We start from the raw sequence: 15,110 nt of genomic DNA on the forward strand, positions 1-15,110 counted from the left end.
GTTTTTTTTCAGTTGGCAGCTATAAAGTCATTTATTACTAAAAGTTTGAAAGTATATTAAAAACCAATATTCCTTGAAGGAAATTTTATAAAATAATCAAACTGCATTAATTTTAAATATTTTTCTTCAAAATAAACGCAATTCATAAAATTTCATGATTTCAAACTAACAACCGACAATGACAATGACAGTGGCTGCTGTCTAATCATGAGTGCTATTTGTCAAATTGTTTAATTTGACTAAAAATGTGTTACAATTTGTGTGTGTGTGTGGGGGGGGGCTATTTAAAAACGAACGATACCAAAAGAGAAATTAACAGAGTTATCATTTTAACACACAAAAAAGAGAAAAAAGTACTTTATGTACAAAAAATTTAGAAAAAAATTTTTGAAACAGGTTATGTTTAAATTTTATTTTAAAGACAAAAAAAAAAAAAAAATGGACAAGTTTATTTCATACACCTACAATAAGTGAGATGTTTTTTCTGAATGTTTTTCAAATTTCATGACAAAATTCCTCAAAAATCTTCAAGTACCACAGGAGGTAAAAAAAAAAAAAAAAAAAAAAGCCTGACACAAGATGGCCGTTTCATAACATTTTAATCAATTTCCTAAAAACTCTTCAAATACATCATGTAGATTATTATTTATTAAAGCATATGAAAGGATATTCATTTCTGCAAAAATCGTAATATTTTGAAGATTTAAAGTGTTTTGGTTTTTAAAATATGATTATTTTAATAGAACTACCTTAAAATATCCAAAGCGTTTTATGGTCGGTGGACATCACTACTTTATATATAATAAATAAGAATATCTGCATAAATATGTTTACTTTGACATTTTTAATATAATTTATAGATAAACATTCATTAATTTCTATGAAAATGTAACAGTTCCAAAAAATTGATTAAGGAACGTAATGGGGCATGATAAAAAATATTTGAAAAAAAAAAAAAAAAAAAAAAAAAAAGTTTTCGAGAATATCTAAAAGATTTATTTAAAATAAAAATTGCATGTAATCTATTATATCATAAAACTCAAATCATCTTGCTTGGGCGTTGAATCAGTGTTTCCAGTCTCCAAAATTCTATGCAACCATAATTAATTAAAAACAAAGTCATAAGAGCTTAAAAAATTTGTGTTTAAAATATTCATATAAAAAAAACTAAAATCTTACTTTTTTTTGTGGCATTTTACGAATTTTATTTGTATTCTTCATTGCAAGTTGGAATCGTTTATAAAAAAAAAAATTAATTTGTATTTCAAAGAAAAAAAAAAAAAGAAAAAGGTTATAACCCGAGGTAAAAGTGCTCCAGAGGACCAACGAAAGACTAGCCTTTTAAAACTTTATTTTTAGAGATAATCAACTTTTATTTAAGGTTATAAACTTTCATTGCAAGTTGGAATCGTTTTCAAACAATTTTTATTTACAAGAAACAATAATTTGAATCTAATCTGAGATTCTTCAGAATCTTAGTATGATTCTTTAAAAAAAAAAAAAAAAAAAATCATTTTCATTAAAGTTTTAAACTTCTTTAATTCATTTTTTCATATTACAATTTAAGATGCTAAAAACAAACGCAAAACATTTCACATTACAAAAACATTAAGATATTTGGAAAAGATAAATTCAAGTGTTTGCATGAAAAACGTTCAAATATCAGCTTTTTTTGTTTCTTTTAAAAAAATTAATCTAAATATAACTAAATGAAAACTGTTTTAAACTGTCCCCACCAAAAAAAAAATGAAAGAAAAACTAAATTAAATGAGAAAACATACGTAAAAGTTGTTTTTTTTTTAAATTGCACTAAAATCTTTCAAATCTGCAATTTGCATCATATACTTTTTTTTTTATAGAAAATCTTTTTACTTTTTTTTTTTATAGAAAATCTTTTTACTTTTTTTTTTTATAGAAAATCTTTTTACTTTTTTTTTTATAGAAAATCTTTTTACTTTTTTTTTTATAGAAAATCTTTTTACTTTTTTTTTATAGAAAATCTTTTTACTTTTTTTTATAGAAAATCTTTTTACTTTTTTTTATAGAAAATCTTTTTACTTTTTTTTTTATAGAAAATCTTTTTACTTTTTTTTTTTATAGAAAATCTTTTTACTTTTTTTTTTATAGAAAATCTTTTTACTTTTTTTTTTTTATAGAAAATCTTTTTACTTTTTTTTTTATAGAAAATTTTTTTACTTTTTTTTTTATAGAAAATTTTTTTACTTTTTTTACTTTTTTTCTATAAAAAAAAAAGTAAAAAAATTTTCTATAGAAAATTTTTTTACTTTTTTTTTTATAGAAAATTTTTTTACTTTTTTTTATAGAAAATTTTTTTACTTTTTTTTATAGAAAATTTTTTTACTTTTTTTTATAGAAAATTTTTTTACTTTTTTTTATAGAAAATTTTTTTACTTTTTTTTTTTTATAGAAAATTCAGTGTCAAAGCTTTTTATTTTATTGATTCTTTTAAATAAAAATTAAAATTTTTTTTTCACAGAAACTAAGAAAAAACAAACATACAAAATAGGAAGCTGAAGTGACCAAAAAGTGGGTGCTCACTGTATGCTAATGTCTTAGTAAAATAGAGTTATCTCCCTCAGATCAGTGACGACATATCCAATAACACTGGCAAAAGTTAAAACCGTTGCCTTGTGACAAGTGCTGCTTCCGTTAAGAGTTGCACTTCATTGTTTTACAAAGCCATTCGGCGGAAGTAACATCAGACAAATTTTAAGGTTCGGATGACCAACACATTATACAATGTAACTTTTTTTAAAGCAAATATAAAAATAAAAGTTTAGGTAAATTTTTACTTAGTTTCCATCTGAACATTTTCCTTTAAAATGACGACTTTTGTAAGTTTTGAGGTATGCTGAAAACCATTCAATTTCCCGCAAATAAGCAATTTTTGGATATTAAGCAATGTTATTTTTTATGTTAAAAAAAGGTGGTCATTGTTGTATTGCACTTGTCTATATATATATATATATATAAGGCAAAATGTGTGTGACCATTTCGTGTATGTCTTCAAAAGGCTTTTCTCACACACAGTTCCGGGGTCGTTACAATCGCTTACAACTGTTTATATGGGTCCTAAATAATAATATGTACGATTTGGGAAAGCGCGTCGCATCTAGATTTATTTACGTCGACTTTTACAAAATTATTGCTATTTTGGCTTCTCGTGTGTTGATTGGGCTTTTTAGTATAAATATGTGAAACTAAACTCAAACGACGTCTTCTCGGCATTGCGCCAGGAAAAACGTCCAGAAGCAATCAGCTTTGATCACTCTTGTACAGTTGCTATTCAATCTGGATAATTGGGAGCTGCTTCCCCCTCCCCAACATCTGTTGGGGGAAGAAACAGTCAAATTTGAATAAACAAACCCAAACGCTGCGTGACTTCTATTTGACCTTCTTAATTAGGTCAAACGGAAGCAGCAGAGTTAACTTTTATTGCGCACGCCTGTTTTTATTGTTAAATAAATAAATTAAAACCTGCTTAACGTTGTCTGTCGCTGTGGCTCAATGGTTAGCGTAGCACTTTTTTTTTTCACACATTAATTTCCAACTCAAGGGTACGGGTTCGATTCTCATACTCACCTACCAAAACATTTTTTTTTTATTACCCCCCCCCCCCACAAGGAGTTTTGATTTACCTCAAGACACCCGGGCATCGCCGGGTAATCCCCGCTAGTATTAATATAAAGTGTTATTGAGCAATAGCTCAAATGAGTGAATATGCCTGATAAAAAAAAAAAAAAAAAAAAAAAAAATGAACATTGAAAAGACTTTTTGGTTTGTTAATGATTAACAATTATTTTCCAATTAAAAAAATAAAACGAACATTTCAAAGCTAGTACTAGTATGGCCAGATTTTTGCCAGATCAAATTAAAATTCTAAATTTTAAAAACATTACACACGATGTGAAAATTGATATAAATTACCAAAATTTTGAAAAATGATCCAATAGAAAAATAATTACTCGCAAAAATAGAACTTAATGAATTATCGAGTTTTTATTTTATGTTTTAATGTGGAAGAGTTGTGCGACCAATTCAGCATAAAAACCTGATTTATCTCCCTTGACTTACTTTAGAGCCCACCATTTTTAAACAGAATGTAATTATGGATGATTTTTACTTCAAAATACAGGCAATCTTGACAATTGTAGGGTGAATGTCAAAACATTGATAAAATGGCCACCGAAAGGTGATGTCACTTGGGAAATGCAAAATGATGTCCGGATATATGAAACGAAATAGATTTTAATAATTTTTTTATATAAAAATAGTTTACATACTGTATATTTCGGTGTAGAAGACAACCCTTGAAGTCACCTTTCAAAACCAATATTTCATAAGATATCAGGTGCTAGGCTAAACAAATGTGGTTTCGTTATTTAGCAGTTATCTTATACAACTGATTATAATTTATCAAAATTTGCACCAATTTTGTACCTCGTGTTATCTAACGGCCACCTTATATGCCGAAATATACAGTATTTCACAATTAGTTACGAATTACATTAAAATAAATTAACTCAAAATTAAACAATAATTACACAAGACTTATAACTGAAATGTTAATTAAGTCACAAGAATTTTAACTTAAATTGGTCCTCAATACATATCTGAGGGGGATAACTCTATAAAAAGTCCGGATACATTAAATAAAATCAGTTTTAATGTGTTGTTTTACAAACCTTGTTACATTAAAAAAAAAAAAAAAAAAAAACAGGGGGGGGGCAATTCCATTTTAAGAGATTTGTAAGAGATTCTATTTTATTTTTAAAATAAATTTTAACCTTAAAAACATTACAAAAAATTACCTTTTTTTTTTGTTATGTTTTTCAGATTAAAATTCATTTTAAAAATAAAATAGAATCTCTTACAAATCTTTTAAAATGGAATTGTCCCCACCCCTTTTTTTATTAAATGTAACAAGGTTTGTAAAACAACACGTATTAAAACTGATTTTATTTAATGTATCCAGACTTTTTTTTTTACTTGGTTTCCACCTTAACATTTTCCCTTAAAATGACTTTTATAGGTTTTCGGATATGCTGACAATGAATATCACATTTACATTTTCTGCAGATAAGTAGTTTCTCGCATATTAAGTAATGTAATTTATTATGTTATCAATAGTAGCCATCTTGGAGCGTGCGCTTGTACATGTAAACATAAGTATGTTGCGTACATGACACTGCGACTGACAAATCGAGTTACAATTTTTTTGGAGGGAGGGAGGGAAGAAATTCGGCATTGTAGAGTCCCATCAGTGCAAGGGAAATTTTATTTCTTTTTATATTGCATTGGGGCATTTTTTACTTTTTTTTAAGGATGGGAGATTCAAATCTCCTTTTTTTCTGCCCTCGTGTGTTATTTAATTGGTGGTGGGGGGGGGGGGCTAGCCATCAATGCCTCTCAAGTTGGCCTCCACATCCACCTTAATAAGACCAAGATCCTGAAAATCAACGCCTCCAGCATAGAGGCAGTGAAGTTGGGCAACAACAATCTGAAAGAGGTCGAAACCTTCACATACCTTGGGAGTGTGACCAACCAGCAGGGAGGAACAGATGCAGACATTAAGACCCGCATTGGAAAGGCAAAAGCATTGTTCATAGCCCTCAAGAAAATCTGGCAATCCAACCTCATCACATATCTCACCAAAATCCACCTGTTCAATTCCAACATCAAATCAGTCCTACTGTATGGAGCAGAAACGTGAACAACAACAAAGAAATCAAACGTTTATCAACACATGCCTTCGAAGAATGCAAAAGATCCACTGACCAACTACTATCAGTAACATAGACCTCTGGGGGTAGAGCCAACCAAGTACTAGCAGAGGAAGAGATTGATGTTTATTAATTGCTAGGTGAAAGTACAGAATAGTTACAAAACACTCCTCTTTTCCACATTAAGAATGGGTTTCTAAATAATTCGATTGTTTCAGCACGGCTCAATAAGTGCACCAGTACTATACTCGTTAATAAAGATTACAAGTATTTAGATTTTTAAGTTACTGTCGAGATTTTAAAGATGGAAGAATCATATCACAGCCATTTTTTCTCACATAACGCTCGACACTATTTGTTTTTCAAACTAATTAAACGTTTTAAAGTAAAAAAAAAAAAAAAAAACTTATCCAGCTAGGTAGAAGAATAACTTATCTTGCCTTTGATAACATTTTTCTGGGTCAACCTATGCAATGAGCATTCTCCTTATGTTTTTCTTTTCATCTTTTTCAATTTTTTCACCGGATTATTAGATCGGACACTAATCTATCAGATTATAAAGAAAAAAAAAAAGTCAATATTTAAATATTTGTAAGGGGTACTCAGTTTCTAATACAACGTTCTAGTAAATCGATCCCACATATTAAAACCACTAGAGGAGACCATGCACACCCCTCTTATATAAAGTAATTTCCATTTATCAATTTAAGGGCAATAATGGTCAATGTGCACTAGGGTACGAACTAAAGACTTACCTTGGAAAAGTTATTTTGCCGCTTCTACACTATTGGGAGGAAACTTTGCAAATTGTAAAACTGAATTTCACACAAAAATAATGGTATCTACATATTCCTTGTATTTTTAAGATGATTATATTCAAAAATCGATAAGGTAGAAAATTATTAAAAATAAAAAGTAGAATTTGATGAAACCGATCAGGTGGACATACACGAGTGATACTTCCATTGCGAAATATGCACCGACTACAATGTTGTACACAACGCGTTGCAGAGAGCATTTCGTTTTTGCTCTGAAAAATTTTTTTTTTTTTTGCCGCTGTTTTTCGATATAAGAAAAACAGTGAAATTTTATTTTCTTGAATAAAAAACTAAAAAAAAAAACTACTCAACGAGAACACGACTGCTTTTATTTTAATAATTATTTGGTAAATATAGCTATATGGTAAAATGGTGTAAAAATAGTCCCTGGGTTCAGGGGTTAATACCATACAAACGGTAAATTTGCAACCGATTTGATTATCAGATTCGTAGTCAGTGACCTCAATTACCCCTAAAAAAAACAACGTTAGAGTGATCCGTGTTTTGTTGTAGTGTATCACTATATTTACTATAGTTTTTAAATGTTTGGAACTTGTGACCATACCCAGTCACATACAAATTAGGGATGCTTTAAGTAGATAACCCCCCCCCCCACACACACACCATTAATAAATATGGTAGATAATACGGATTTCACGTGTATATGTGAAATCACAGAACCAATAAGACTGGTTTGCGCTCATTGATTCTTGCTGAAATAATGTTATTTAGAAAGCCATTCCTAATATGGGGACAGGAGGGTGTTGTGTACCTATTCTGTACTTTCACCTAACAATTTAATAAAAACATATTGTAAAACTTGCAAATTAAATTTCACTGTTTTTTGATTAAAAAAAAAAAAAAAAAAAAAAGCGATAACATCTATCTTCTATATATATAAAAGGCAAAACGACTGCACATTTTATGTATGTCTGGCAAAGGCCTTTTTCGCCAGGCTTCTCGGAGGGGGGGGGGTACCACGTCTTAGAACTTTATATACCCCCTAGATCATAATGTGTACGATTTGCGAATGCATGTCGCATCAAGATTTATTTACATCGACTTTCACAAAATTCTTGCTATTTCGGCTGACCTCGTGTGTGTGTTCGGTTTTATCGTATAAAAACAAAACTAATCGGAAGCCATAGCATCTTACCCGGCTTCCATGCCGGGAACATCCAGAAACAATCAACTTTTGATCAATGTGGGGGAAAACTCCTTATATTAGACAATTGCTATTCAATTTGGACACTCCCCTTTTTATAGGGAGCTGGTTTTACCCCCCGTTCCCCAAAAAAAACTACCCCGTAATAAAAGTTAACTGCAATATTTCTATTTGAAAACGAATTTGTGTTCCCGGCCCTATGTGCCAAAACGTCCAGAAAGCAAATAAATAAAGTTTGATCAATGCTGGGGAAAAAAAACCCGTCATATCAGACAATTGCTATTCATTAGGCGGGGGAAAAAAATACACAGAAACTGGCTTGCAGCACCAAACTTAAGTCGCGTGATGTTTGACCTTATTAAATTCTCACACCTGTCAATTTCACTTTATAAACGTTAAATTAGGACAGTTTTTTGGGGGTTTTTTTTACATAGGCATCACCACATTATCAAGGCCAAGAGGCCACTCAAGGATAAGGGTTAAAGAGTGTACAGTAGAAATTGGACAATATAGTAATCAATAGTAATGAAAATTTGGTAAATTTGATAACTTATATGGAATGGCTCATCAAGAACTTATTTACGTTAGACTTGAACACAACCATATTGTAGTCAGCCGGAAAGCAGGAAAACGGAAGACAATTCCACAGGCATGCAGTTCTAAGAAAGAAGCTTTGTTCATGGAATCTACATTTAGGTTTAGGCACAGATAAAGAGTGAGGGGAATTATTGATAGTATTTTCAGCTAGACGAGTGTTTCTTGTGAAGGTTTGGCGAGGGGGGACCATAGACTGAAGCTCAGTCGAACACTTTCCATGAAAATAACGATACATCAGAGACAAACTCGCAACATCTCTTCAGTGAGATAGAGGTTGCAGGGAAGAGAAAAGGACATCTCCTACGAGGCTACAAAGTCTATTTTGAACTCTATCAAGGCAGGACAAGTTCTTTCTAGAAGCTCCTGCCCAGATGTGGCAACAGTATTCCATCTTTGGACGTACCTGGCTCTTATATAGATAGAGAATTGCATTAGCAGTGAGATATCTACCGGATCGATAGAAAAATCCCACCATTTTTCCAGCGGCCTTGGCAACAGATTTGATGTACGTATTCCATTTAAGATCAAGAGTAATGGTCAAGCCCAGAAGCTTGTCAAAACTTGAGGTCTCCTGAAGACGAGAGCCATTCATTTCAATTGATGCCAGATGTGGATCAGAATGTTGATGATGTAAAGAGAGAAGCTTGGTTTTAGATGCATTAAAAGTAACCAGCCACTCCTTTCCCCATTGTACTACGTGCTCAAGATCAGAGGAGAGAGAATTGGAGAGAACTTGGTCGTTTACTGTCTTAGATGTGCTACCATAAATGGTAGTGTCGTCAGCATAAATGTCTACAAATGATGTAAGGATGTGATTTGGAAGATCATTAATGTAGATCAGGAAAAGAGTTGGGCCCAGGATGGACCCCTGAGGGACACCAGCATTAATACTGTGAGCTTCTGATTTTTGCCCCTCAACTACTACTCTTATGAACCTATCAGAGACAAATGATTTAATAACTGAGAAGACATTTCCAGCTATACCATAGCTACAGATCTTATGAAGTAAACCTTTATGCCATACTCTATCAAAGGCCTTAGATATGTCAAGAGCAATTGCACTAGAAAGGTTGCCTCCGTCGAGAGATTTGCTAATCCTATGAGATATAACTGTAAGCACATCTGCTGTAGATCTAGCAGAACGGAAACCATATTGAGTGTTACTAAGAAGGTTATTTTTGTTGAGATGGTTGATTACTTCTGTATTTAATAAAGATTCCAGCAACTTACTCATGACGCACAGGAGACTTATTGGCCTGTACTGAGAGGGGGATGAGCGATCACCTGAATTCTTAAATACAGGGCATACTGATGAAATTTTCCAGGGAAATGGGAAATTATTCTCCTTAAGACAACGTTTAAACAGTTTTGTAAGTATGGGCGCTAGTTCAGGTTGAAGTTTTTTGAGTACTATAATTGGAATACCATCAGGGCCAGTTGCTTTACTGGAATCAAGGTTTTTGATTAGCTTGGCAACATTACGTACAGATATACGTATATCACATAGCGTGTTTTCTGATACAGGAGGAAATATTGGGGGTTGGCGGCCTTGGTCGCAAAGGGTAGAATTAGCTGCAAAGTTCTTGACAAAGAGTTTGGCTTTGTCTGATGCTGACGAGATTACCTCAGGTCCATTGATAATAGTTGGGATGGAGCACATGTTTCTGTTCAGGATTCTGTTTGCTATTTGCCAAAACTGGTGGGAACCAAGCCGCTGCTCAACTACTTTGGACTTAACGGATTGAGCATACAACTCTTTTGCGTTCTTTATTACTTTCTTACAATGGTTGCTGGCAGTCCTGAAAGCGGCTTTAGTTTTCATACATCTATTACGTTGGAACCAATGGAAAAAGTGATTTCTGTGAGCAGTGGCAGCAGCACATTCTGGAGAGAACCATGGCTGGCTGTTAGGTTTTTGCTGAAACTTTTTCGAGGGTATGAAACGGTCTATACCTACAATTAACCATTCCGTCAGGTCTGATACTATAGAGCACACATCCTTTTTAAACATGGAATGCAGAGGTAGATCAGATATAAATGTACGGAAGCTATCCCAGTCAGCCTTAGTGTATCGATATACTGTACGATGGAGAGGTACGTCTGGGGACTTATTACATTTCATTTTTATCTTAATTGATACAACAGAGTGGTCGGAAGATCCAAGAGGCGACAGAACAGAAACTGAACATAGTTCAGGGCAAGTTGTGAGAAAAAGTTCTAGTAGGCTCGCATACTGGCCGTCATTATCGGGCACACGGGTGGGTTCCTGAACAATCTGAGTGAGGTCATAGACAATGGAGAAATCATGACAGAATCTCCCCTCATCATCGGTCTTGTTTGAGTGGGTCAACCATTCGACGTTGTGAACATTGAAGTCTCCACATACGTGAATGCTAGCTGAAGGATAAGCAGATAGGACTTGGTCAATTTTCTCAGATATGCTTTTAAACATAGTAACTCCGCTGTTGTGGGGGGGGGGGCCGATAGAGAGTAAATATAAATGCAGTAGTGTGAGCTAAAGCAACCCGGAAGCACATATAGGGTAAGTTAGGATCTTCCCTGGAGATGTCCCTACCACATGGAAAGCTATCTTTAATATAGGCACATATTCCATGCCCATGGCGATCTTTGGGGTCAGATTTAGAAGTTAAGTTAGAGTATCCTTTAATTGCGAACTCTTCTAGGGAAATAGCCTGTCCAATGCCAGTTTCACTTTAAAATGAAAGGTCTGGTTTAGTCTCCTGTAATTGGGTTTCAACCTCTGGAAGGTTAGAAGTAGACTCCTGATGTTGGAGAAGGAGACATGGTAGTAGGGGTCTATGTATATTGGAAGTTGGAGAACCGGGTTTAATCGTGTATTTTTTCTTGAAACTTGTCATGATGAAATTTTGGAATTTGTGGACTAGGTCGTCAGATTTACTTAGAGCAGGACTGAGAGGGGAAACTAAGAGAGAAAAAGAAACAAAGAATTTTTTTTTTTATTTGTAGCTAATGATAAGGTCCCACTAGTATGGCATCGAGAGGCCCCACCAGAAGCTACTGCATGGTCCAGAATCCATTCACCAAATGGCAATACAGCAGCCCCAGTACTTTGCACCTGCTGATAGGACAGCCTCCTTAGGTTTTACTTCCTATCCCCTCGTGCCCGAGGGGGGGGTTAGATGTCAGGGTTCCCCCCCTTCTTTTCCACCTTTGCGTCAAGGCTTCAGGTTCGAGCCTACCTACCAAAACTTTTTTTTTCTTTTGAACCTACAAACACTCGGCCAACGTTTTTTTAATTTTATTTTGATCTAACACACGCCTCCAAACACCCGGGCATCCCCGCTAGTTCAAATGAAAATTCGGTTTGACAACCATCTTCATTCTGTGACAAGAGGTACACGAAGGTTTTCCTTTATTTTGGCTGAGTTTTGTTTATCTCTACAAGCGCTAATCTGGACTTGCACCAATTTTCCTGTTAATTGCTTATAACTATAATCTCCGGCAAAAAAAAAAAAAAAAAAAAAAAAAAATTATATATATGAGCACATGATTCCGTGACGTCATATTTCTGTTAACTATACGAACTATGGAAAAGCAGAAGCGACTTAATGATTTTTTTAAAACCTTTGTATTAATAATTAATCTTTGTTATACTTTTGTTAGGTTTTAAGATTTACATTTTAATGATTAATAATATTATAAACATTTGTATATTAAATATGAAATACAGTTTTAATGAATGTTCATGTTCGGCTTCTATACTTTTGTTCAGTAAAAGAGACAAACAAAATATGAGGGGGGGGGGGGCTACAAAATACTTAATATTTGTGCAATATTTTCAAATCGGTTTTAATCTGGCGAGAAAATAGCTGACAAGAGCTATGTTTACATGAAAACTTAATATTTAAAAAAAAAAAATTAAACACAATTAAAAATCTATGTTGTAACATGACATTTTGAAATAATGAAATTTTAATCGTTTTAATCTTTTAAAAATTAATTTTTAGGAAGTTTCTTCCTAGCAATTCAACTGATTATAGTATATATTATTTAGAAAAAAACGCTATTAAAAAAAAAATTATATTTATCTCATTTTTTAATTGCAACTTCAACTAAGCTAAGTTTTTATTCAATATGTGTATTTAAATTTTTAAAAAATAAATATTTTTTTACTTAGTTGAACTCTTATGTTTTATAATAAATAGAAATATCGAAAAAATAAATAGGGGGGGACACGCACTAAAAATATTTTCCCCTTGTATATTTCAGGGAAACTGCATTTTATATGTAATTTCATTCTAAAATGGATAAGTATAAAAAATTTAACGAAAAATCTGACCATTAGTTGGTTTTTGCTAGATTCATTAAACATGGGTATGTTTTCACGTTCGAAATGCTACTACATGGGAACGTTAATTTAAAGCGTCAATTATGTAAACACGATTTTCGTCTCACAATTTCATTATTTTCGTACGATGGAAAAAAACTTTAAAAAATTATTCCTAGTTTATTTTTTACCCTTCTTTTAAAATGGTACAAAAGCTATATTGATAATATTAATTTGTAACAAAGTTACATCGTTTTACATATAGGGAGGGGGTCTGGTGACTTTTGGAGGTACCTACTGGACGCCATGTTTGTTTTCGCATGCACACTCGCACTGGTCGCCAAGTTTGTTTTCGTGTGTGCGCAAATAAATTGAATGCACGCGGGAAAACATGGCAACTAGTGAAACAATACAAAATACATTGGATAATCGATAATAATCCTCTGAAAAAAAAAAAAAAAAAAAAAAAATGAACAAAAAACGAAAAGGAAAAATATATATAAGGTGAGAGGTGGTGCAAGGTGCATTGTAAGTCCACCTACATTTGTTGTTTTTACCACTTTTTCGCACGTTTGTGTATAGCAAAACAAACACGTATAGGTAATAGTGTAGATTAACACGCTCAGCTGAATCACACACACACACACACGCTTCAACAATAACAACGGGGGGGGGGGAGAAAATGAAGGGGTTTGTATATACACATATTCGAAAACGTTGTCAAAAAGCAAATACATAACAAATGTTATCAAAGGCAAGATAACTTTACTATCTAACTGGGTCATTTTTTTAGTGTTTTTATTTAATGTAACGTGTTTATCAGCTCGAAAAACAGTGTTTACCGATGTATCGGAAAATTTAAAATGGCACACGCGCCCGACTCTCTTGAACACGGTAAGTTTGGGAAAAAAAGTTTAAAATTAAAAAAAAAAAAAAAAAAACTATGTTACCGTGACATGACTGACATAATCGGTGGGTTTCTAACAGTGTTTTGTATCGTTCTTTTTATTTTTAACTCCTTTTCCCAAACTTACCGTGTTCAAGAGAGAGTCGGGGGGCCCATTTAAAATTTTCTAATACATCGGTAAACACTATGTTTCGAGCTGAATAAACATGTTACATTAAATAAAAACACTAAAAACGTATCCAGTTAGGTAGAAAAGTGACTTATTTTGCCTTCGATAGCATTTATTTGTTATTTGATTTTGGTAGTAGTGCACTTATTGATCCGTGCTGAAATAATAACGTTATTATTTAATGAGCCATTCTTAACATGGGGTGGGAAGAGGAGGATGTTTTGTAGTACAAAACTTTTGTACCTATTCTATACTTTAACCTTACAACTGAATAAAAAACATAAAACTTTAATTAAACTTGAAATACGATTTAAAAAATCGCGCGGATTAGTAAGTGCATTGACAACTTCTTCGAATCTATGTGTACGAACACTGAGATTATACTTTTTATGCGATTTAGGTAAACACCCTGAAAATTTTGGCGAAGAAAAAAAAATGGGTACTTAGGCAGAATACAAATCGTGCTGAAATAATTAGCTATTATTTAGAAATCCATTCTTAACACGGGAAGGGAGGGCGTTTTGTAACTATTCTGTATTTTCACCTAATAATAAACAAAGATAACGTAAATTTTGACTGACTTTTAAAAATCCTATCTAAAAACCAAGTCTGCGTCTGCATAAGTACAAAACTTTTAACACTTTTATTTAATTCATAAAAAATGGTATTTTTTATGACACTACCCAGCGTAGTATAAACACCTCCAACCATCCCCATGTTAAGAACGGCTTTCGAGGTTGGAGGTGTTTATTACGAAATTCTTGACATGGCAAGGTTAGGGGTGTTTATACTACGCTGGGTACTCTCGTAAAAAAATACCAAATATCAACACATTTTCGTTTATGTCTGAAACCCAAATGTCAATCACAAAAGATGGGAAAAGAATACAGAAAATATTTTGATATTTCATTAACTTACATTTTTCGAGGACATCGACATGGTCTTGCGACAACTGAAATTTAGACCTAAATTCACCGAAAGCAACGTTGGATGCCGACATTTTTGTCGTAAAGAAGAAAAACAAAGGGAAAAGTTTCAAAAATGCTAGAACCAGATGACGACAATCAGTTTTCCCGCGTTATTCACTGCGGAGCTGTCATCGTCATAAGTTTCTATTAAATATGTTAGGAGTGTGTGTTCCTGGACATATTTTTTTTCATATTAATACAATTTTCGAAAAAATATTACAATTTAGTCTACAATATGAAATAATTGCACTATGATTTATCGACTACTTATCTTATTTTCTTTCTTCAAAAAGTCGATGTTTGTTTTGTTTTGGTAATCATGTAGATTAGACGGTAAATGGACGTACTGTTGATATTTCATACCTCAATAAATTAAAAACTAAACTTTATTCAAAATAGGACTATGTATTTTTGTTATTTCATTGACTAGAAA

General features: G+C 32.6%; 1 protein-coding gene across 1 annotated transcript in view; it reads right to left on the reverse strand.

Moving 5' to 3' along the window:
- The window catches only part of LOC145278343 (DNA polymerase alpha subunit B-like), a 73,532-nt gene extending 58,721 nt beyond the window's left edge, over positions 1 to 14,811 (reverse strand). Inside the window, exon 1 of the mRNA XM_080130639.1 lies at positions 14,628 to 14,811. Within this exon, the coding sequence (XP_079986765.1) occupies positions 14,628 to 14,709 (82 nt within the window). The 5' untranslated portion in view covers positions 14,710 to 14,811. The remainder of the gene's footprint in view (positions 1 to 14,627) is intronic.
- Positions 14,812 to 15,110: the final 299 nt, after the last annotated feature.

This window comes from Euprymna scolopes, chromosome 1 (assembly GCF_053919585.1).
Source record: "Euprymna scolopes isolate OS-2025 chromosome 1, ASM5391958v1, whole genome shotgun sequence".
In the NCBI taxonomy this organism is placed as follows: domain Eukaryota; kingdom Metazoa; phylum Mollusca; class Cephalopoda; order Sepiida; family Sepiolidae; genus Euprymna; species Euprymna scolopes.